General features: G+C 34.9%; 1 protein-coding gene and 1 long non-coding RNA gene across 3 annotated transcripts in view; one reads left to right on the forward strand and one right to left on the reverse strand.

Annotated features, from left to right (window-relative positions):
- Positions 1 to 18,460, forward strand: part of LOC111504788 (uncharacterized) — a 90,210-nt gene extending 71,750 nt beyond the window's left edge. For both annotated transcript variants that reach the window (XM_074177472.1, XM_074177471.1), the window contains exons 4-6: positions 11,883 to 12,016; positions 16,720 to 16,918; positions 18,238 to 18,460. In XM_074177472.1, the coding sequence (XP_074033573.1) occupies positions 11,883 to 12,016; positions 16,720 to 16,918; positions 18,238 to 18,326 (422 nt within the window). In that variant the 3' untranslated portion in view covers positions 18,327 to 18,460. The remainder of the gene's footprint in view (positions 1 to 11,882; positions 12,017 to 16,719; positions 16,919 to 18,237) is intronic.
- LOC141483122 (uncharacterized) lies at positions 10,227 to 10,859 on the reverse strand. Its single transcript, XR_012465922.1, has 2 exons — positions 10,501 to 10,859; positions 10,227 to 10,331 (listed from the first exon to the last, which is right to left on the reverse strand). It is a non-coding gene; the product is annotated as an uncharacterized lncRNA (long non-coding RNA).
- Positions 18,461 to 26,510: the final 8,050 nt, after the last annotated feature.

The following is a 26,510-nucleotide window of genomic DNA, read 5'->3' on the forward strand; positions in this document are numbered from 1 at the left end:
TACTTGTGTGAGAAAACGTTTTCCAAGATGAAGTACACAAAGAATGTTTACAGATCTCAAATAACCGATGAGCATCTTAAATCTCTTTTGATAATTGGTACAAGTAAAATTCAACCACGACTACAAAGTATTGTCGGTGGAAAATCACAATTTCATAAATCTCATTAATGTTTTTGTTTCACTGTAAATAATTTCAATTATTTGTTAGTTATTAATATGCTTAAATTCAGATACTTAAATTAAGTGTTCTTTGTCATCCTTTCTGTCGTTAAGTTTTACCTTGCAAGTAAATAAAACCGAGTAATTATCATTCTGTGTTTTCTTCTTCAACTTATCACAGCAATAGTAACAACAATCAGGTAATCATTGGCTGTCGCGGACCAGATTGATGACAGTAAATCATTGGCTGTCGCGGGCCGGATTGATGACACTAGCGGGCCGGATTTGGTCCGCGGGCCGTAATTTGGAGACCCCTGACCTGAAGGAAAGATAATTGACATCTCATTGCGGAAGAAAACAGATAGGTGACAGAAATGACAGGTTGGATAAATTACCAGAGGTAACACCATACTTTGGCGGCAAGCAAAATAGTTGACCATGAATAAAGGTAACTTCGAACGGAAAACCTACGGTTTTTCTATCGCCAAATCCACCAAATCTCACCGTAGAAAATAGCAAGAGGATTGAATATGTATCGCACGGACATAAAGATCTCAATTATATACAACGTTCAGTGGCATACCCGATATATTTTTACATGGAAGATGGGATATTGAGTGAAAATGGTATTATTGATGAAGAGGTTTTTATTTGAACAAGCACTCATTTGAAAGTAAGCAAACCGCAGACATGTGATTCTGGCTATTTAGCCTTAATCAGTACGGTACAGCCAAGTGCAAAGGATAGACAACACTTGGTTGCAAGAAAGGGGTCAAACACAAACACGCGGATTCACCATCAGGGGGCAACTGCGATTTCGTGTTATCATTGGGAGACCTTGTGATTACAAGGACTAACTCCCAACTCAGTCACGGGTGCAGCTATAGCAACCTGCGCAGTTGGCGTAGTTGGCCCCTGATGGTGAATCCGTTTGTTTGTTTTTGATCCCTTTCTTGCAACCAAGTGTTGTCTATCCTATGCAGTTGGCTGTACCGTAGTGACGAAGGCTAATAGGCAGAAATACTTTCTTTTCTTTATATGTTGAAATAGCGATGGAAAGTGGAAATAATAACCGAAACACATTAACACGATTATGACGTTTTATTAAACTCATCTACAACTGTCTGTTACAGTATGTGGCGTTGCCAGTTTTGCATTAGATGGCGCGACCAACACAAAATAATACACCGAACAACTATATTTGTTAGACACAATTCTAACAATATGGAACTTTGAAAATCAAGTTGACTTTGAGTCAGGTAAATACATATTGAGGATGTTTCGCATTTTGAAGTCAATCGTGAGCTAATGCAAAACTAGGCTGTAAAAACTAGCTCTGTTGATATTACGCCCTAGTGAAATTTTCAACGAAATACCTCTGCAGCTGATAATTTACTTCCAGAATTTAATTGTCTTGCGCTATCATATGCCCTCACCGTGACGAAGCACTCATTTCGGAAGCAATATCGTATCCTTTGACCACCGCAGCTGGGTTAATTTGACAGAGATTGGTCCCGACCCTTGTAGGTATCGTCGAATGCCCCAGGACCGGCTTTGTTGGGGCTGAATAAAACTTTCGCGAACTCCACGTTGACGGTGTCGTTTGGACCAAATATGGAGCGAGTATGTGAGATCAAATGGGGTTGACTTTTCGAAAGTGTACAAATGTGCACTCGAAATGCAAATGACAAGCCTATAATATTCATATATTTGCTTTGAACAAGTCCAGTTTAGGACCAGACGTGTATGCCTATAATTTTTCCAAGCGACTTGCAATCGGAGCCTATTTTCTTGATTTGTTCAATAAGATACAGATCCAAGAAGTGTTCCATGAGATATGATTATCAATTATCAATTTTTCTAAAGTGAAGTATTCAAAAAACACTTTAATGTGAGATTTTCAGTAAACAGTTTTCCAAAAACGCAACACATGTTTCGCCATACAATGGCTTCTTCGGGCGTGTCTTTACAGTGTCTTTGTATCGATAGTATTTTTCTGTCGAGTAATTCAATGTTTATATGAAAATATCTGTTTCGAGGGGGATTTTTCTTTCAGTTTCAGTATGAAAGTTAATTCTTTTCATGATCTACACATCTTTGTATAGAGTTAATTTTTGTAACTGATTGCTTCCTTATTTGAAGAGAACTGGCCGATACTTGATGAAAATCCATATTAAAAAAATAATTATTACAGTTTATTGTATGATTTTCACTATTAAGGTTTTTTACAAAAACCGCGACACGTGTTTCGCTATACAATAGCTTCCTGAAGCGTGCTTGAGGAAGCGAAACACGTGTCGCGGTTTTTGTAAAACCCTTTATAGTGAAAATCAGACAATAAAGTGTATTAATCAGTTTTTTTTTATTGTTTCCTTCCTTTCTATGAAAAATTCACACATTTTTTCGTATCGAAATGAAGAAATAGAAAGCCAGAACCTTTCTTTCCCAAAAATTTTTCTCTTCCAAGAATAAACCCTTCCAATTGAAAGAAGATTCCTATGGCTGGGATTTGATCAAATGAGCGAATGATTGTTATTTACGTACTTTCATTGATGATATGGGTGGACTCAACCGTGACAAAAAGTCGTGATTTTATTAAAGAATTGAGTGTTTTCTCTTATAATGTTGAAAATCTTCAAGTCATCTGCAAATAGCAAGCAATCTTAGTGATGAAGTACCGAAGCCAAATCATTGACAAGATTGGAGCCCTGGGGTACTCCCGAGTTGACACAAAACTTTTCAGAGGAATTAACATTGTGTTTAACAATGACACACCTATCTCTTAAGTAGTTTTTTATTGATTCGATAAAATTATCCGCCAATCCAAAACTATTCAATTTATTGAGAAGAACATCCATTTTATCAAATGCCTTTTGAAAATCTGTGAATACTACATCTAAATGTGACTTCGATTCCAATATCTCATATGTACGATTGGTAAAAAGAAATAAATTGGTAACTATAGACTTGCCAGCAACAAAACCGTGTTGTTGGGGAATAACATATTTCTCAACATGGTGATACAATTTAGCGTTAATCAGCTGTTCAAATAATTTAGACGGTGCACACATAATAGAAATGCACCTATAATTTTCGATATCTATTCGGTTTGCAGACTTAGGTATTGGAGTGACTGTGGCCGTCTTCCATATTGAGGGAAACACTTTTGTTGATATTATGAGATTAAATATATGAAGTAAAGGTTCACTTAACCACTCATTGCCAGCTTTAAGGATATATGGTGGAAATCCGTCGATTCCAGCTGATTTCTTGGGTTTGAGCTTTTTATCTGCTTTATCATAGTCAGAATTTGTAATTTCATCAATGTCAATTATGTTGTTGAATGAAACTTTATCATACTCGTGATATACATCATACTTTGCTTTGATTGGTTCATAAACTGATGAGAAAAAGTTTCCAAATGCATCAGCTGTTTTATTAATTTTTACTTCTTCCCCATTCAGTCGATAAATCCCAAAATTTAAATTACTACTTTTTTCCTATTGATATAGTTCCAAAACTCATTTGAATCATTTGACAAATTTTTTTCGATTTCATTTATGTACCTACTTTCTTCTAATTTAATTAAATTTCTCAACTTTTTTCTTGTTTGTACATATTTGTCTTCAAAAGAGTCTGATACTTTGCTAAATCTCCTATATCTGTTTTTTTTTGAGCGTATCAATTATTTCTTTAGTAAACCACTGAGGATTTTTCCTCGTATGCCCTTTAATAACGAATTTTGGCACCGATTCATCTATAATGTTATTCCATATCGAGTAGAAATTATGTAAAGTTACGTTTACATCTAATACTTCTTTGAGAACATTGTTCCAATTAGCATCTCTAACTTTTTGACACAATATAAGGAAATATGCTTTTTTATAATTATATTTCAACTCAAGGATCTATTCATTACGGAGTTCAACTTTTATTTTGATATTTATTGTAGACAGATTATGAATATCTTCTTTAACAAATAGTAAGGTTTCTCTAATCACTTTACAATCAAATAAATAATTTTGCGAACTGAATAAATTGAACATTGAATAAATTAAAATTATTGAAGTCCAGAAATTCATGTACGGGATCGAGTTTGTTATTACTAAGATTATGTTTATAACTGATGTCAGTAATTTCAGATGAACTATTAGGAGGTATATATAACATGCAGAAAGTATATTTTTTATATTTTATTTCTACCTGAAGTACTATTGCCTCAAAAAAGGTATTATTTTTGAAAATATTCAAAATATGATTTTTTTTATTAATAGCTATCAATACTCTACCTCCAGTTGTTTTGTTCGTAATTTTTAGGTTTCTATCAGATCTTATTGAATTGAACTTGTCTATATCTAGTATTTCTCCATCCCAGATCTCATCTTGCAACCATGTTTCAACAGCTCCGATTATATCATATGTACCTTCGAAAGAGTTTCCGAAAAATTCATGTGAATTGGTATTCAGCCCTCTACAGTTTTGATAATAGACATTCAAATCCATTACGATTTATACTTGGAGACAAGTGTGCTCTGAAGACAAAAAGAAATCAAATTAATACACATTGGTATTCAATAACAATTTTACAATAATAATAATTTTCATTATCTCTGTACATTTTATATACGAGACAAAAACAGAAACAGATTAAAAGAAAAAAATTGAATAAAACACCAGTTTTAATGTATATATATATATATATATATATATATATATATATATATATATATATATATATATATATATATATATATACAGAGACATAGATATTATTGAGTTTGTATGATATAAAGCAAAAGGAGGAAATTCGTGGACATGACACTCAAGAAATATGGAGGAAAACCGCGGACACGTGTTTCTGGCTATTGGCCTCATCAGCGCGGTGCAGCCAATTGCAAAGGTGGACAACAACTGGTTACCAAAAATTAAAAAAAAAAACATCACATATGCACGGTGTCACCAACAGGAGCCAACCGCACATTTGTGGTTACAATTAGAAGACCCAGCATTCCCAGGCATCATCTAACATTACCACATAGGCAGCTATAGCTACCTGCGTGACTTCCGGGTCCAGGATATAGATACAGAGATATAGATATCATTGAGTGTGTGTGATATAAAGCCAAAGGAGGAAATTCATATACATGACACTCAAGAAATATGGAGGCAAACCGCGGACACGTGTTTCTGGCTATTGGCCTCATCAGCGCGGTGCAGCCAATTGCAAAGGTGGACAACAACTGGTTACCAAAAATTAAAAAAAAAACATCACATATGCACGGTGTCACCAACAGGAGCCAACCGCACATTTGTGGTTTCAGTTAGAAGACCCAGCATTCCCAGGCATCATCTAACATCACCACGTAGGCAGCTATAGCTACCTGCGTGACTTCCGAGTCCAGGATATAGATACAGAGATATAGATATTATTGAGTGTGTATGATATGAAGCAAAAGGAGGAAATTCGTGGACATGACAATCAAGAAATATGGAGGCAAACCGCGGACACGTGTTTCTGGCCATTGGCCTCATCAGCGCGGTGCAGCCAATTGCAACTCGTTTGGGATAATGTCCATTGCTGTGATTCTGAAACTCCCGGAACCAAAGGAATATATAGGTAACTCTTCCAGAAGGTCTGCTTCTTTGCTAACAGAATCAGGAGCAAATATAACGGATATTAAAAAGCACGGAGGATGTAAGTCCACCAAAGTAGCTGAGGTTTACATCGATCAATCTATTTCCTAATTATCTCGACAGCTAGCTCCAGCGTTATAGCATCGTTCTCTTCACTTCAAGGATTAAATGCTACTGCCCATGAAATTGTGAACTCAGCTAGTTCAAATATATTACAAGACTCTTCAACATCGCAAGGTATTGATATCGGCAGTTGTTCTAACTGCACTTTTCATATCAATGTTCATAAATGATGATAATAATAATGTGTTAATGTATATAAAACATTTGTAACAGAATTCAATTGTATTTATATCTATTGTTCACAATGAAACTTCCTTGAAAATTGAATAATTATGTTTTGTATATTGCTATTTGGTCGAAAAAAATCGTTGAAATACTTTTAAAGATATTTCTAACACACTACTTTGTAAACATCATCTTTCAATACTCTTGACAACCATTGAAAATGTCACTTTCAATGACAAAAATATATATCGCATCCTTCAACCACCTCAACTGACTTGATTTGACAGAGATTGACCTCGACCGTTGTAGGTGTCGTCGAGCGCTTCCAGGACCGGCCTTGTTGACATTGAATAAAAGTTTCACGAACCTCATCAAATATTTACACTTCGACGATGTTATTCGGATTGAATATGGTGCGAGCATCTGAGATCCAATTAAGTCGGGAATATTGACTGCTCTGGAGTGTGCACTCAGGACGAGGCGTCGCACCTGAAAATCATATTATTTTGTAGCTTCTTGGGAATCGCGGAAATATATGCATTGAGTGTTTGATCAGGGCAATGGTATTTCGTCCCTCGCGTATACGGTTATTCAATTCCGATTCACTCGGTCGGTTTCGGGGATAGTGACTGGGAATTCGATGATAACGATATTCTTCTGATTTTTCTCTCCTACGCTACGATTCAATGTGGTTTTTGCATCTTTTCAATATCTCATTCTTTGACAACCAACCAATTCAACTCGACAAATTTTGGATTGCAAAATAAATATAAAAACGGAATTTGAAGGTTTCTAAAGCAGCTAACTGACAACACGGTGAAAAAAATCGAAATTTTTTTTGCAGCTAATAAGTTATGCTCGAATGCCGAGAAAACTAAAACAATTACGTTCACATTAAAAGAACTGAAGGACAGTCAAATATCCATTGAGTTTTTTGGGGTAACGCTGGATCTAAAACTTAATGAAATAAAAATTCAACAAGATGGTATTGGAGTTTCAAACATAGACATGGCTAACAATTCCAATAATGAGTTCTCAAATTTCATACAGCCGCGAAATGTAGATTTCGATTACATGGATAGCAATATCTCAATATGCGAAAAATCAATGTTTTTGCGTCCCCTAACGGAACCCGAAACTATAGAATTGATAAAGAGCTTAAAGCATTCGAACGCAAGTGGTCACGATGAGATATCAAACAATTCATTGGAAAAATGTTCTTATGAACTTTGCAGCCCAATAACGTACCTATATCATAAACTTGTCTACTGAAAATGGAATTTTTCCGGATAGTCTGAAACTAGCGAAAGTAACACCAATTTATAAAAAAAGGAATAGAAACTTCTATGAAAACTACAGGGGACTTTGCTTTCTCTCAAGTATTTCCAAGATTTTTGAACTGAATTTAAAAAATGAATTGATGTCTTTCTTCACAACTAATAACCTTTTTTCAGAAAACCAACAAGGTTTCACAAAGAACAAAAGTACAGAAACAGCACTTTATGAGTTCAATGAGCATGTGGAATTCCATATTTGCGGATTGTTCATATACTTCTCCAGAGATTTCGATTGCGTTAAGCATGACCTGCTATCAGGGAAATTGGAAAGATATGGTGTGAAAGGAGTTGCCCTCGATTTATTGAAATCCTTTCTGGAAAATAGAGGCCAACGTGTCAGTGTTGGAAACACTCTCAGTCAGTTGGCAACCATTAGGCAGGGTGTCCCACAGGGATCAATCCTTGGACCTATACTATTTTTGATATATGCAAATGACCTGATGAAATATTTTCAAGAATTGTCAACTATTCACACAGTAGCGTATGCAGATGACACAAATTTCATAATGAAGGAAATTGATGTAACGACCCTACAGGAAAGAACCCAGGATGTACATAAACAAGTAAACATATGGGCAGAAAAAAATCACTTAACACTCAATACATCTAAAACTGTGATGATGAAGTTCACAATTAGTAACTGACCCGAACATTTTTTATCCATGAAAATGGGGATCTCCCAATTGAATCTTGTACTTCTACAAAAATGTTAGGCGTCACCTTGGACTACAAACTCACATGGACTCCACATATTGAGACTCTCTGTATTAAATTGAGAAAAAACGGCTATGCTCTGAGATTTATGGCTAGCTTTTGTAGTAAAGAGATTTTACTGAGCTTATACTATGCGACCATAAACTGCCACTTGAGATATGGAATTTTGAATTGGGGTACCGGATCTGCTGCTGTAAGAATATTCATTTGCAAAAAAATGCAATGTGAATCATTGCCGGAATTGGTTAGAGAGAATCATGTAGAGATGTTTTTAAAAATCTCAAGATCCTAACTGTTGCTGGTCTCTATATTTATGAATTGTGTATATACGTTTATAGAAACAAGCATAATACACCATAATACACTTTCCAACTCGTTCTAGAGACAAACTGATGCCCAATATTCATAGAACAACTCTTTATTAAAAAAGTTTTCTTTATCTTGGACCAAAAATGTTTAATAAATTAAAAGAATCAATTAAAATATCACCAAATCTTAACATTTTCAAATCAAGACTGAAAAAGGCACTCATTGAAAAAAATTGCTACACACTTGACGAATTTTAAACTGTTTTTTTTATATTTTAATAACAAAATATCACAAGTATGTGATAAAATTAACTTTCATTCATTTATAGTTATTTTTTCTACATAATCTAAGCCAAACAAATAATTATATGTATATACGTATATGTATCATATTTTTAGATTATTGATTACTACAAACATTATACTCTGTAACGTGTCCTACTCTTAGAGGTTTCCTTGTCACTGTACGTATAACAATGTACTTTTTAACAACGAAATAATGAAAAATTATTATTGTTATTATTATAATTGGAAAGAACACATCAAAAATCTCTCTTCTAAGCTGCCCAACACTCTTCAGCTGCTTCGTAGAATCAATGAATTTGTTACCTCTTATGTTTCGAGAGCAGCTTACATAGGGTTATTTCAATCTGAGCTGTCATATGGATTGGTTTTTTGTGTATATTTTGTACTATATTTATCCACTTCGACGTTGCTAAATCTGTTGTACTGATAATAAGCAAATAAATTGATAGATTGATTGATTGAATACAACCTCTTAAAATCGGCATAGCAGATCCTCGAGAAACTATTTTGAGGGTCTCTATAATAGTAATCTTCATTGAATATAATGATATGCTGACAATTATATCAACTTCATTTTCAAAAGAAACAGGGATATACTACACAAAATATGAATTTTTTTGGAAATATCTATACTTATATAAATGTGAAGTCATTTAACACACATTTATCTCTGTTTCTCAGTGCTGGTAAATCCCAGAAAGCTGAAATTTGGTATATAGATGCTTCCCAGATCTTAGAGATGCGTAATGAGAGAAGATTTTCGAAATTAGCAAGTGGGGTTTCCCCCCGTGGGGTTAACAGGGGCGCGTTTACATATTACCTTTCTATCACTATTTCTCCGCACCGCTGTATTTTTGAAGGCTAAAATTTTTTATGTAGGTTCGTTTTATATCGTAGAAATGCAATAAAAAAGGATTTTCAAATATTCCAACTGATATGCCATTCGAGGGGGAAAAAGCGCGTTAATAAAATGAAGTTACATTTCCATCACAGTTTCTCTGTACCGCTATATTATTGGAGGCCAAAATTTTATATCTGAGTCCATTTTATATTGTAGATGTGCAATCAGAAAGAATTTTCAAATATTCCAACTGGGGCGTACCCACTGGGGATAAAAGGGGAGCGTTCACATATGGAGATTAACTTTTTATCACTATTTCTCTATACCGCTATATTTTCAAATGGTGAAATTTTGTATGTAGGTTCATTTTATGTTGTAGATGTGCAATTGGGAAAGAATTTTGAATATTTCAAGTGGGGCGCTCCAGCCGCGCAGAAAAAAGGCGCGTCCATAAAATAAAGGTACCTTTTAATCACTGTTTCTCCATGCCCTCAAATCTCCGGTGGGTAAATTTATATATAGTATCAGAATGGCACACGCGCGGAGCCAGGGCGGTTTGCTAGTATGATAATATAACGCTGAGAAAAGTATATCATCCATGGAATATTTGATTAGACTTAGTCATGACGAGTATTCAAATTTATTAAAGAATGGTTCGATAACAAACTATTGACAGTCAACTTCGAAAAAACCCACGTTCTTCCTTTCAGTTGCAACAAATCTGGCATCCCTCCTTTTCGCCACCTAGAAATAAATATAGATGGAAAAATGTTGAAACTGAATACTACAACTGTAACAAAATATTTAGGAATATATCTGGACACACATCTTAAATGGGATTATCATATAAAATACGTGACCAAAAAACTCCAAACCATTTTATATAAATTCAAATATCTGAACACTTACTTACCCATAGAAGAAATGAAAGTAATATACTCCTCTCTCGTAGAAAGTCATATCCGATATGGTATTGAAGCCTGGGGTGGTGCGCTTAAAACCCATCTCAATCGACTAGAAGTGATACAGAGACGGTTCTTGAAATTAATGCTACAGAAAAGCTCTAGATACAACTCTGATAGCCTCTACAAAGAAATAAAAATCATGGATATCAGGCAATTATTTTACCTTTGTGTGAATATGAAATACCACTTTCAAAAACATAAAGCTGATATTCCTAACCATGAATACAATACTCGAAACCGTAACAAACACATCCTACCGCATGCTACAAAATCAAAAACTCAAAGAGCATACTCTTATGTTTCAATAAAAATTCATAATACCCTACCAGGAGAGATAAAAAAATGTAAAAGTAAACAAAACTTCAAGAAAAAGTTAAAGAAATATATCAATGAAAATGAAAGGAATATGATCTCCCAACTATTTGAACCCTAGTGGAATACAACCAATGTATGTCATTTAACTTTTTTGTATTATTTGAATTGCATTCTTTATAGAATTTAAGCTGACTACATATATTAGTTTTAGAGTTGTATATTTTTAAAATTTCACCATTTGATAATTTTTATACATATTTTTCCTTTTTTATTTGTCTATTTATCTGTTAATTTCAAGGAAACAAGTACTTTGTACTTATCCTTAATTACTTGTTCACTCCATGCAATTGTATTATTCATATATATTCATATATTGTTTTTTTTACTGTGAATAAAGTGTCCATTAATTAATTAATTAATTGTTGTACAAAATTTCAGTAGTTTTCTTGTATAATATAATTTCAATCGTGCCTTGAGTTCTGAGAAGTTTTGTTCACTTTTGATATTAACTGAAACTCGATTGTAAAACCGTATCGCTATAAAATTATGAGGCATCTCAAACAGAAAGCTAGAATATTCTGGAATTCTCAGAAAATCACTTGTCCATTCAGTATAGAATATGTATATTACCATTTCAAACTTTACAAACTTTGTTCAACATATTATTGTTTCATTTATACATTAGTCCACAGCCACTTATCAGCTATATCTGTCCTCACTAGCTCAGTGACTGAGCTGATTGAGTGTTTGATCATCCCAAAGATCATCATCTGAACTATCACATACTTAGAAATTGTCCGATTTGCGGTGCAAACCTCCTTTTTTTAGCTAACCATACTCCAAATCACAAGATCATTCAATTGTGAATGTATTACAATCTGCATGTCTATTTCATTCCGACTCATTTGTTGATCCCTGAAAATGTCGTTTTTGTTCTCGTTTACTTCTGTGTATACTGCCATTCATGCAATATTCAATTCAACTCAAAGTTCACAAAATACTTTTTTTGTTTCAGAATTACCTGAGGATCTTCCAACAATAAGAGTGGAAGGGGAGCCTTTAGACTACGGTGACATCCTGCGGGCTAATTGTTCTTGCCCCCCTTCGAGGCCCAGGGCCACATTGACATTTTTGCTGAATAATTATACGGTAATAATTATCAATATTGTGTATCGAACAATTATGCTGTTTCAAAAGTTTTTTCCGTTTCAATGTCATGCGTTTCTGTAGCTCCATATCTCAATAAATATTCATTCTACTGTTAACTAGTTTAGCGATCCAATAACTTTTCTGAAGAAGGGGGTTGGTTGGGTAACAGGATCAATTTTTTTTTCAAGAAAAAATTGATCTTGAAAAAAAAATTGATCCTGTTACCCAAACAATTGAGTATGTACCATAAATTCTACAGACTATTCTTAAGGTAATTTTGAGACGAAATGTTCATATAAACATGGGTCCGCAAATCCTTCGTTCTCAAGATACAGGGTGTTAAAATGAAAATTAAAAAAAAAAGTTACCTATTCGTAAATATCCTAAATATCCTAATTTTGTTGTAAGTTGGCAATGGTATTCATAACATCAAGAAGCTGATTCAGTTCGAACGCGATTCAATTTATTAGGTCCAGTGGCGCCCCAAGCGGGATTTGAAGTAATATTTTTGACTTAAAAATGAACGCCACTGACTTTTGTGCAGTTTTTATTATTTTTTTGGATTGAGCAATTAGAAATACAACTTTTTTGTCTCTTGAATTTTTTTCCTATCTCGTTTAGTTTTTAAGAAAAAAAGTCGACCTTATTGCATATCTCTGGACCTCACAAGGAATAATATGGGAATTAAATGTTTCTTTTGGAAATTATTATTTTTACAATTTTTCATTACTAATTATGTAACAATGACAACAAATATTGAATGATAATAACATATAGACTAACAAATTGCACTAAATTAAGTGTTGGAAATGGCCTTCTTCGGCTTTAATACAACCGTCTAGCCGCCGCATCATTGTATTTCGCACTCTTCTGAAAATACCATAAATAATAATCAAAGGTTGCCTTGGAAAACGATTGCAGCATTTAATAAACAACTTGACAGTTGTTGTCAACTTTATAAGCTTTCAATTTATAATTGTTATAAAAAGTGTATTTAGTGGTTATTTTTCGAACCATTTTTGTAAAACATGGTTCAATTTACTAACAGTGAAATGGCAGATATGCATTTCTGTCATGGAATTGCTCACGGAAACTCGAATGCTGCAAGACGCATTTACCATGAAAGATTTCCTCAGCGTGTAGTGCCTAATAGAAGAACTTTTGTACGTCTCCATGCACGACTTTCTGAAACAGGCAGCTTTGAAAGATCGACGGTTGTCATTGGCAGGCCTGCAATGATACGAACAGTTCAAATTCAAGAAGATGTTTTAAATGAGATTGAAGTAAATCCTCATACCCGTACTCGGAATAGCTGAAGAACTGAATATTACCCATGTCACAGTGTGTCAGATTTCGAGAGCCCAGCAGCCATATCCCTATCACATGCCTGTAAGACTAGCTTTTTCTAATTGGCTACGCGGTAAAATAAGAAGAAATCCAGGTTTCCTAAGTCAAATATTGTTTACAAGTGAATCTTGTTTTTCTCGCAATTCAATTATTAACTTCCACAACAATCACATTTGGGCCAAAAACAATCCACACGCCTTGATAAAAAATTATTTTCAAGAACAGTTTTCTTATACTATTTGGGTTGGAATTGTCGGTGACCATCTCATTGGGCCTCACTTCCTTCCACCGAGACTTAATGGGGAAGAATACCGAAAGTTTCTAAAATTTGTTTTACCTGGACTTTCAGAAGAAATTCCAGTCATGGAAAGATTCCGTATGTGGTACATGCACGATGTTGCTCCACCTTACTTCATTGCAGTGGCACGGTAATTTTTAGATAAAAATTACCATAATTGCTGAATTGGGAGAGCAGGCCCACACCCATGGCCACCTCGTTCGCCCGAAATGAATCCCTTAGGTTATTTTCTCTGGGGACACCTTGAAAAGCGTTGGTATACAAAACTGCTATTCAAAGTGAAGATGATTTACGGAACAAAATCATTAATTCATGTGACTCAATAAAAAATACGCTATGCATTTTCAGAAGAGTGCAAAATTCAATAATGTGGTGTATTGAAGCCAAAGGAAGTCATTTTCAACACTTAATTTAGTGCAATTTGTTAGTCTAGATGTTAACGTTATTTAGTATTTGTTATTATTGTTACATGATTAGTAATATAATTGAAATGATAATTTCCAAAAGAAACATTTAATTCACCATATTATTCCTTGTGAGGTCCAGGGATATGCAATTAGGTCGACATTTGTTTCTTAAAAACCAAGCAAGATACGAAAAAAGTTCAAGTGAAGAAAAAGTTGTATTTCTAATTGCTTGATTTAAAGAAAAAATGAAAATGGCACAAAAGTCAGTGTCGTACATTTTCAAGTCAAAAATATTTGTTCAAATCCCGCTCGAGACGCCACTGGACTCAATAAATTGAATCACGTTCAGACTAAATTAACTCCTTGATGATGTAAATACCATTGCCAAATTACAACAAGATAAGGTAAAGGATATTTAGGATATTAACGAATCACTTTTTTTATTTTTATTTTGTATCTTGAGAACGAAGGATTTGCGGACCCATATTTATATGAACATTTCGTCTTAAAATTACCTGAAGAATCGTCTGTTAGATTTATGGTATATACTTGATTAACACCCTGTATATTGATTGAGAGGGAATTTTTTACTCTATACAATGTTTTTGACAATTTTTCCTTACAAATTCGAATTGAACCAAAACGCTTCCCAAAAAGATAGAAAAATCAACCAGGCATTTGGCAATGGGAGTTTTGATGAACATTGGTTTGCAAAATTTTATTTCGGAGATTTCAGTCTCTTCAGTCTCCTGGTGGAAACTGATCCATCACAAACAGTGCATTGGATGGTGGAAGAACTGGGCCTTAGCTCTAATGCAGTTTTTGATGGTTTAATACGTATTGGAGGGGCCAAAAAGCAAGTTAAAAGTTAAGACCTCTTTATTCCTTAGCTCGCACAAGTTCCGACTTCTGAGAGTTGTCGACAACTGGTTAACGGAAAACAGATTTTACCAGTTGAAAAGTGTATCCTCTATGACAACACGTGACGTTCAGTTCAGTGGTTGGACACCGATGAGCAACCTAGGTACTTGTCGAAGGGGGACACACACCAATGCAAGACTATGGTTGATGTATGATGGTCAGCGGCTGAACTTAACTTTCTGCAACCGGGCCAAACCATTACAGCAGAGTCCTGTAGTGAGGAAATCGAAAAAATATACCAAAAACTGCAACAGTACCAGGCGGCACCGGTTTTCAGTAGCGGGCCAATCTTGCTCCACGACAACGCTCGTCCGCACAAATCCTCATACGTGAATCAAACGAATTGAGCGTCAAAATTCTGCCTCACCCACCTAACCAGACCTCTCACCAACCGACTGCCACCTTTTAAAGCTCTTCGATAACGTTCTCACTCGTAGAACCGTCGCCAATAAGGATCAATCAAAAACGATCGTCATCGACCCAATCACCCCATGGAAGAGCAAGTTTTGTCCATGTTTTGAACATGAAAAATGAATCCTGTCATTTGATAAGAGCTATGTAGGCACTGGTTACAATTATTATTATTATTATTTTTATGCTGACGAAATATATCGACTTGTGACGTTAGTGTTAGCATTTCGAGTAAACTGAATGAGTATTTACTGGGATATTACAGTTTGAAGTGGACTCAAAAAAACTTCTGAAACAAGCTGATATTTTCAAAGTTATATTGAGCATTGAATGTGCGAATTATTATTTGATTTATATAATACTCTTATTCTCATAGAAACCGGTATGGTTCTGGTCCAAAAGTCAAGCCTTTCTTGAAATACTTTTTGCACCCAGTATCATCATCGGAAACTTCGAAATATCGAGCACCCTCTAGTCATAGAGAGCTTTATCATGATAATCTTACACGTGAGGCCTTTTAAGGACCAATGAGTAATTGAAGAATCTGAATTTACAGAGAGGATGGGGGTCGATTAAACAACTTCATTTGTACCCTCTGCCATGGAATCTAGAAAGCTAGCTGATGCAGCCAGGAAGTGACCTCCTCAAGGGCGCAATATGTCAAAAATCTGCCTCTCAAAGAATCATCAAGCAGTAGTTACAGAATCTGCATCTGGATGGAAAACAAACTCTCCTGTTGCAGATAAGCAAATGCTCATTCTCAAACGCCGATTCATACGAAAAAGGCGGAAAAGTCCTGCATTGCTGACTCTATTGTATGGTCAGCTACAGCTGATCTGTTCAATGTCGTGATCGTCAATGCAGTCAGACATCCGACAACCCCAAATCATCTGTTATCACTTTAGTATGCTGTCATTGGAGCCGTAGACAATATTTCAAAAGATGATCCAGAGGCCTGAGATGTATCATAGGAGATACTCTTTCCAAACTACACATTTGTCTTGTTCGTCTACCTGGCGAAAATAGTCACATTCTGCCTATCGATCAGATCCTCACTGAAGAAACATGTTCTTCAAAGGCTCTAGTAGCAGATCAGAATTTCAGTAAGTCTCATACTTGCTTTCTGACCTGGAGATCACTCACCAACTGAGAATATTAGCTCCTTCGAGAAAATGGACTTCTTTGGTAGTATTGGAATACACAAAACCCACCTGGCTTGCAGAACCTACTTTTTGAAGTACTCATTTTCTCTTGTTGCTTCTTTATCGTCATTTGTATGAGCCATATTGGTTATTCAAATACATTTTTTGTTGTTCCAGGTTGCAAGAAGTGAACCTCTGTCACCACGTCAACACCAAGAGCTGGCATGGAGCGACCTGTCGTTGGAGCTGGAACTGTCAGAGTTTCATTTCAACAGCGGTCGGCTTATACTGCAATGTATAGCTGAAATGGAGGATATCTATCGAGAAGAGGCTGTGCTTAAGCTAGGAAGTGTCCGAGATCCCGTCCCAGAAAGAGGTTGGTATGGTGCGATTTTTGATTTTCTGAAATGGAGTTGAGGCCTAGCTCTAGTAATAGGATTAGACACTTTGGTAGATCTCATTCATGTCGCAGAATGAAACTAGCTAGTCATTTTGTTATCAAGTTCAAGCGAAAAAAATTATCTCACAGATTACATAGGGGGAATGAGGAATTACTTACCTAGAGTGATTGTGTATTCGAATTCAACGACAAAAAAATTGAAATGAAGATACTCATCAAGCTGATTATTTTTACTGTGAAATCAAATCAAAAACAGAGGGATTAAAGAGCCCTTTCGAAACAATTAGTTTCAAAAGAAACATTCGTTATGGAATTGAATCAGATATCATACACAGGATTGCAACACAATATGTATAGTACATGAAAAGAGATAAAATTCTACTCACATGGATCATTGTCATCCTCAAAGGCCGACATCCGATGTTTCGAAATGAAGCACTTGCCTCATTGCCTCTTCAGCACCAATCTAGATAACATTACGAGATGAATAACTCAATTCATTCATCAAGTTACGACTTGACTCACTGACTCACTGACTAGCTGGCTGACTGACTTACCCACCGACTGACTGACTAACTGACTGACAGACTATCTCACCTACTGACTCCCTAATTGACTCACTGACTGACTTACTCACTGACTGCCTGACAGACTGACTCACTGGGTGACATACTGACTCACTAACTTACAGACTGAATGACAAATTGACCCATCGACTGACTGAGAGGCTGACTCACAAACTGACAATGAATGGCTCACTCACTGACTGACTCACAGAGGAGTATTCAACTGACTCACCAAGTGACTCACTGACTGACTCACTGACAGACATACCCACTGATTGACTAACAGACTGACTCACCAACTAACTCATCAAATAACTGACTCACTGACGGACTCACCGACTGACTAACTCATTTACTCACTGACTGACTTCCCGACACTCTTACCGACTCATTGACTCACTGACTGAATCCTTTTTTGTCCCACTGACACTCTAACGGACTCATTGACTCACCGAGTCCATCTCTCTTGGTGTGCGGTGTATATCACTTTTACGTTACGTTACATTATATCGTTTTCGAAGTACTTAGTATACTAGTTAGCTAAAAAGTTATTGATTTCATAGTTATACTCGCAATAATAACGAAATAAATAATGAGACATGCGAATTCAAGGGTTTATTTGATGATATTCAGTTTATCTTCAGTAATTAGGCCTGAATCCCTTTTGTACTGTTTCACTACAATCATTAGATGAATATATGATTTATGAAAAATTATTTTTCATTTCAGTCAGTGCATTTTCTGATGCCACATCGATTTCGTCGGAAGCAGCACTGCGATTAGTTGTTATTATTAATATTTTATTGATGTTGACTTAGAAATAGTAAGGAATATTTTGAATTCATAAATGAATATTCTACTTCTCTTCTGTTCTTCATGATTCATATAAATTTGTTATACCAGGTTTGAAATGTTATAATTTGTTTCTATAATAAATTTTTACAGATTGAAATCTTCATTTCTATACATTTCCTACTCCAAAAATAAAACTTGAATTTCTGATGGAATTTTGCACCGGTTTTCTATCAGTTGATGAAGAAACTGCAACTTCTGATATTCGATGAATGCTACCAATTTATTTACTGTCAATAATATGTTTGAAAAATATGTTTTTTTCGTTAACCAGCTATCGCACCCCTACGAACGACAACCCTCAGAAATCTAAACTTGTACGAGCTAAGGACTAACGTGATCATACCTTTTTACGTGTTATTCCTAACGCCTAACTTCGAAACCACTATATCTGATGACACACTCCACAAAAATAATAGAAAAGGAAAAGAAATGTTTATTTCATGTCACACTTAAAATGTGCATAGCGTTTCATTTGAAATAACTAGCATCATCAGTGACAAGAAATTTCAATTACGGTACTGTCGTTAGTTCTTCTGTGAATTGTTTTGATTCCTTCAAAACGTATTCAACGAAGATTCATATTTTTCCTTTTTGGAAGTTTTTTACTACAGTTATCCTTGTTTCAAGGCTGATCTGTCCTGAATTAATTTTGATATGAAATATATTCATAATTCTTGATCCTGGAAGTAACGATTGTTGTGCATTCGTAATTAGGAAAAATTAAGTAGCATTTAACTTCATTTACCATCTTTAAATGGTTTCTATGACAGTACAAATAAATGAGTTGTTGATGTCTGCTAAGAACTGTCAGACGTTCATGCACTCGGTTACATATTGAAGATGTATCCAAATGACGAAACGAGTGATATACTATTTACTTATGCAGAATCAAAAAGGTTTTTTTTTTCAAAGAATCTTTTGTCTTATCCCATTTGACAGAAATGAAGGTAGAAAATGGGTTGTTACTGGAAGCGTGATGAACAAAATAAATGTAAATGTCACCTAAAAACTAATTGAAAATTTTCAAATTCTAAAAAAAGAATCAAAAAGAAGAGAAAATTTTACAAAAAAATTCTTCCGGATTTGCAAAACCAATATTTATAATTTTTCCAGAGGATTGAAAATAAGTCCTGAATCGATTGCTCTGTTATTGTGATTTTTCAGTAGGATATGCATTAGTTATTCAAAAAAAAATTCTACTCAATCAGGAACATTGCAAGTGCGATAATTGTTAAATAACGATCTGACATTTTTTTCGGAGCTATTTTTGGAAGATCCCAGAATAGATTTCCGTTGGAACAATCAAAATATCGTTATTTTCCAATTTGTCATCAAGAATTCACTTAGGTTAAAAATTAAAAAACTTCATCAATCACTGAAAATATATTTTTTTATTACCATCGATCCATTTTTTATGATCAGAAGCTACATGAAGATTAAAAAAAAGTTGGCTATTGTTCAAGAAATTGTTATAAACATTATATTTGATGCAAATGATGATTCAAAACAAAATCGTTTTGAAAAAATATTGCCTGAAAATGGATTTTTTTGTATAAACAATTTTTGTTCACTACTTGTAATTCATACCGAGGAACCATATTTTTCTTATCGTAACTCATTTTTCTCTTTGATAACTGAAAAATGTTCACTCAATAAACAATTTTTTATAGACAAATAATTTTTTTACATTTTTTTTTCATAACACTGATATAGAAACATTCTTCAATATTTCTCGAGAAAAAAATTCATTTATATTCTATATCGTCTTTTGAAAATTCTATTCGCTTTTAATCCATCAATCTTGCCTGGTTTTTTATGTTCAAATTTATTAAAACTTATTCACTGATTGAGATACGATGGAAATACTTAGGACTCATTTATTTTCTTTCAATTGAAGAACAAATTCAGCCTAAGATTCAAACTCTCACTCAAATATTTATTCAATTTATAACAAAATTTCAGGATTTTTCAATTTTTATGTTTGAATATTTCATAAACAATATAAAATGTGACGTCATCACTGATATAACCTGTTATCTTTCGGGAAATTTTTTACTCTTTTTGAATTTTTCTTGAAATTTGAAAAATGTCAAATATCTGCAAAAAACCAAAACGCATTCTATTCACTTGATTATCTATAACCGTGTTAGGAATCACACGTTAAAAGGTAAGACCTCGTTAATCCTTAGCTCGCACAAGTTTCGACTTCTGAGGGTTGTCGTTCGTAGGGGTGCGACAGCTGGTTAACGGAAAAACAGATTTTTTTTTTTTTGCAATTCTGGCAAGCGGCACTTTGATAAAAAAAATCATCCACAGGATATTCCCAATCGAATGACACCTTGTTCATATTTTTCGAAGGCGGAGAAAAAGATTTGATCTGAAAAGAACTTGTTGGCCAGAGAATTATAAAAATCTGGTTAAGGTTGGTTCGAAGGTGATTGACAATGTTTCATGATGAATTTCACTAGTTCGGACTTCCATAGTCTAATATGTAAAATAATTTGACATCCCTGAAACAACTAAAAAAGAGAAATTAAAAATAAATATCTGGAAATAAGAATCATATTGAGCAAAACTAACCTGAAATGAAATGATAGTGAAATAAAAAAAGTAAAAATAGAACAATTCAACAAGAAATAAAAATGAAAAGTCAAGAGATTCCAAGACACGTTTCGTTTGTTAGTATCTACAATCGTCTTCGGGTGATGACTGGACTGATTCCTCCGAGAGATGACTATTCATAGGTCGTTCGAGTACTTTCACTTATCCCTGCTTTTCATTTTCCGCTTCACTGGTTCCGTGGGAGATGACTGTTTGGCGGAAGTTGACCATTTTTCGCTTGATGATGGGTTTCCATATGTTGCGTATCTCTATGCTAGCTTGGCTGAATACGTTGTTGGACAGCATGTATGCGGCTTTCTTGAATTTTCTCCTAAACCGATGTTCCTCTTTGTGTATGATCTCAGCTTGGGACCACTCGATGTTGTGTTGAAGGGTCCAAACATGGTCTGCTATTCCTGATTAGCTGGTTTCCCCTCGCTGTGTGTGCTTCTTGTGCTCGGCAATGCGAACATTCAATGGCCTCTTAGTTTCACCAATATAGGATTTTCCGCACTCACAGGGATCCGGTAAATGCAATTCTTGGAAACGCAGTCCACAGCCACACGAAAACCAGGCCACCAAAAGAGGCCAACGTGACTTGGAATCTCTTAACTTTTTTTTTTGTTCAGTCGTTCTAATTTTACTTGTATTTCATTTTACTATTATTTCATTCCAGGTTAGTTTTGCTTAATATAATTGCTATTTTCAGCTATTCATTTTCAGTTCTTCTTTTTTAGTTGTTTCAGGGATTTCAAATCATTTTATATATTAGACATTAGACATCAATATGACGATGTTCATATTACATAATAATACAGAAGAAACGTATTATGGAAATGTCATTGTTATGTTTTCCGCCATAAACAAAAACAAAAACAAATATCAAAGTCCTTAACGATAACATGACTTTCAGTTAACCCCGTTTCAACTGCATATTAAGGACCATATACACGATATATAACATACCGGTAAACACCAGATAATGAGGAGAAGCTCTTGAGATTTCATAACTTTCTCATAGATACTCGGTCTGGAATCTCAAACAAACATACCCAGCCAACATTTTCTGAATATAACAAGGACTAGAGAGTGAAAATAATGATCGTACATACGAAACGAGTGTTTTGACGATATTCCATAAACGAAACGACAGGTATGAAACATGAAAATCATAACAATAACTCATGAAAGCATGAGGGTTGCTCCTCCAGGAATTGAACTTTATTTCGCCTCAAATGACAGGTAGCGACATGCGTTGGGAGTAATCGAAGATGTATTGTGGAGTTTTATTGTTGTTGGAGTTGTGAGACAATTTCAAGTCTGTTTGTAACTCAATTAGTGTTTCAGCAAGATGATTCTGAAAACCTGAATGCTCATATTCAAACAGATCGTTCAAAATAAAAATGAGGACAATGACGCTCCAATTCTATGGAAAATGAAGCTTGTCTAATTTGCTCATATACGTGAAAAAACACGACTAGTATCGATATGTTCTTTTCTGGATATTGATCTGTTGAAAGATCTTCGAAAGTCGGCGTTTCGTCATCATCTTGAAAGCCATCATTGAGACTCGTCACTGCTTTTGTTTCGTGGAGAGTAACAATAATTACCCAGCTACCACGATGACCATTTGAGTTCCGACTTTCTAGGACGTTCGCAGATATCCTACAAATGTCACTAAGGCAAAAACGGGGACTATGAGGTATACAGGGTGTTCCAAATTAAGTTGAAACCATTGCCAACTCCGTTATTATTGATGCTACGATATCGGTTGAATGGGCAACTAGTAGTATTTTTAATGGTCTTCTCGATGCCGAAAACAAAAAAACTAACAGTCACGTTTTCGAAATATTTCATGAAATAATATTTTTTTAAATGAAACACCCTATATTTTATTATGTTACGTTTCTTCCTCAAGTTGAAAATGAGCGACTATGTGGAAATATTCATTTATTTCACTAGTAAAAAAAATTCTTTGTTTTGGCAAATGCAACCTCATGATTGGATTGGATAGTAACATCTGGTTTCCTCAAGCACTTGTATTATAGGAACTTACAACTGCCAATTCATTTGTTTGGTCATTGCAGCAAATTCTTTTAGGCTCAGTCAAGCGCAATCTCGACGCTTCTTTTCGTGGTTCCGATGTAGAACGAACGAAGTTACGGGGAAGAGGAATCTGTAATATTCCGGTGTATTTGAATTCCAAAAAATTCAGTTCATACTGGAGAAAAAAGAGGAAGGGGGAGTGGCAGACTGGGGCATGAAGTATACAGAGTGTTTATTAAACATTCGGCAAAAATTTAAGACATCATTCTTTCAATAATTCAGAGGATATTTTGTTCTTTGATGATTTTTGACGTGTAAAGTTCCTTAATCCACAAGAACTGTTGAAAATGACTACCCCCAGCTCGGATGCAGTTGTTTTAACCACGCAGGTATAATCAACACAATGTAAATTTCAATTCAAAGTCAAGTGAACTACAGGAATTGATTTGTCTTATGAGTTTTTTCAATAATGAGGTCACCATAAGTGAATATACCAGAGTTTCCACACATTCTTCAACTTGTATAGATAATATTTTGACAAATCTTGAAAATGATTCCTTCAAAACAGGTATAATTGAACCATTCCTGTCAGATCACTATGGTCAATATATAAGTTTACTAGCCGATAGTGATTCACCTGAAAAAATATGGAGAAAACAAATTAATGATAAAAATATTACCAAATTTAAATCTAAATTAATGAATATAAATTAGAACACTAGTATACAAAATTTAGATGGGTTTGTAAACAATTTCTTATAAACTCTCTCACATTATGCTGATCAGTGTTTTCCAATGAAACAAGTTTTTGGACAAGGAAAAACAAAAATGAAATGGTTTAATGATGACTTGCGGCAAATGAGAGAAAATCTCAGTTGCATTAAAACTATCTGTGATACCAGCAAAAGCGCGGAAGATATTGCATTCAAACTATATCGTGAGCAATATAGGGTCTTGGGAGAGGTGAACATGTGATATTAACTATGTGTGATCTTTCTGAAGCATTCGACTATGTTTCGCACGAGGTTATGTTCAAAAAGTTGGAGTTTTATTGAGTGAGGGGGCTACCACTCAGTTTATGTAACAGAACCCAATCTGTGTATATGAATGGAAACATGTGTGACAATGAAACTATCAAGAATGGTGTACCCCAGGGATTCGTTCTGGGACCATTGCTATTCCTGATATATTTCAATGACTTTAGTCATGTTTTTTTCGCAGATGACACAACTCTAATAAGGGTTCAGAAAAACATAATCGAAATACCATCAATTACTAATGATACTCTGAGACAGGCATCTCTGTGGTTTACAACAAATCAGTTGAAATTAAACAAAAGCAAGACCCAGAAGGTCTTGTTTACGACCTCAAATACTGAAACCATTAAAAATGGCGATGATACTGCCTAACTACTAGGACTCACTCTTGACCGGAATTTATTATGGTATGCACACATTGATGAACTGAGCAAGAAGCTGTGTAAGAGTATAGTTGCTTTTCGACAGCTAAATAGAGTATTGTCTCTTGACGCCCTGAGAAGTTCATATTTTGCTTTATTCCACTCACATCTGAATTATGACATAGTTTTGTGGGGTAATTCTTGTCACTCCATTGAAATCTTCAGACTCCAGAAAAAATCAGTCAGAATATCGATGAATGCCAAATATAGAGATCACCGCCGCTTTTCAACGCCGCTTTTCAAGCTGCATTTCAAAAAAAATGGGTATACTACAACTACCATCGGTATTCATATATAGTCAATTACTTGATATCCATAAAAATAAATCAACCTATTTGCAGCATCAGGATATCATCACCATCATGCTACAAGAAATGCAGTTCTGTTCATACAGTCTCGATACAAACTCACAAGGTCTATTCAAAATCAAAATGTTCTTCATTGACTATTCTCCATACAATTTTAACGTATTTTTTTGTGGTGTTTATAAAATATATACAATAAAAAAATATATACAAATAAACAAAATGTACACAAGGGTTTCCCCTATGGAGTGGGACAGTGGAAAGGATTGGGATGGGTAGTGAATGGGGTAGAGGGAGTGGCAGGAAAAGACCCCGATACATTTGCGCTCTCAATAATTCCGCACGGAAGAGAAAAGCGCCTCCACACAGTCCCCCGATGGGGGACCGCCCCCGCTGGTGTTGGCGGTTGGCTCTCCACTCAAAAACGCCTTATATCAGCCTCATCTATAGTTTTCCGCATCCTGCCGAGGCTTACGCGGAAGTTATCATTCTGTCCCGTTTCGGTACTTCTCAGAGAATAATTCGTCTGTTTGTTGGTAGCAGTTGTCGATAACCCCCTAGTAAAAGTTCATTAAAAAACCAGGTAAGAGTATTTCTGCTATCACGTCATCATGTGTGCGTGAATACTCTTATCCAATTTTTCCATGAACTAAGCGCGATCGCATTCGCGCCGTTCACGGTATATCTCCAGTTCTTCATAGACTAGCCCGTGTTTAGGGCGCTGTCCATGATAGCTTCTAACTGCCGTGTCTATTAAAAATTCATTGAATATCAATCTGTACAATCATTTCCCTAAAAGTGCTCAAACAAAGCTTCCTCAAAACTGGAACTCTTGGAAAACTGTTTTCATAGTACTCAGGATTATTTAAGTACTTCAATTATGACGATTTAGATTTGATTCTATTTCATCTGATATGTGGAGCTCATGTTCATGCACAATATTTGATTTTTGGCACTTTCAAAAATTTCAGACTGATTATTGTAATTTTCAAAATTATATTTCATTTTATTCACAATTTATGATTCAATATTCTCAACTTGTGACTACTTTCTTTTCTATGTATATTTCAACTGACTTGCAACAAGTAAGGTTGTCAAATAAATATATCTATCTATTTATCATATGGACCGATATTTGAACAATCACTCCAATCACCAAATGCGATAGAAAAGACACTCTGGTAAAAAGGACATGACGTATCTGTGAATCTAGAAGGCTACAATAGGAAATGTGTCATCTGAAGAATGCATTTCTGGGTAACTGATATATAATATGTATATGTCTCTCTATGGCCTCTGATTATTCATAGAAATATATGCACATGAAAATAATTTCAACCGTAAGGAAGAGAGCTGAAACATCAACAAGACATGAATATCGATACTCCATAACACAGAGATTCTTCGAATAATTGAAGGAAGGTCGGACCAAATAGGTACAAGAGCAGTCTGCAGTCTGACCCCTGGTCCTATCATGAAAGCAAATGGACCAGGTCTATTGATATTGTGATTCTAAAGATGAAATCAAAAGATTATTTTAACCTCTCTCATGACCGTCTCTGTTTACTTTTTCAGCTTCACAAATAAAGAGAGCAATCTGTTTCACTTCCATAAGTGTACTGATAATTTTGAACAGACTATTTTGTTAAGGTCACTAATGGATCTAATAGAAATATATATATATATATATATATATATATATATATATATATATATATATATATATATATATATAT

The sequence above is a fragment of the Leptinotarsa decemlineata genome, unplaced genomic scaffold, assembly GCF_025532065.1.
Source record: "Leptinotarsa decemlineata unplaced genomic scaffold, Ldec_3_MD MMD2_tig00002974_RagTag_RagTag, whole genome shotgun sequence".
NCBI lineage: Eukaryota > Metazoa > Arthropoda > Insecta > Coleoptera > Chrysomelidae > Leptinotarsa > Leptinotarsa decemlineata.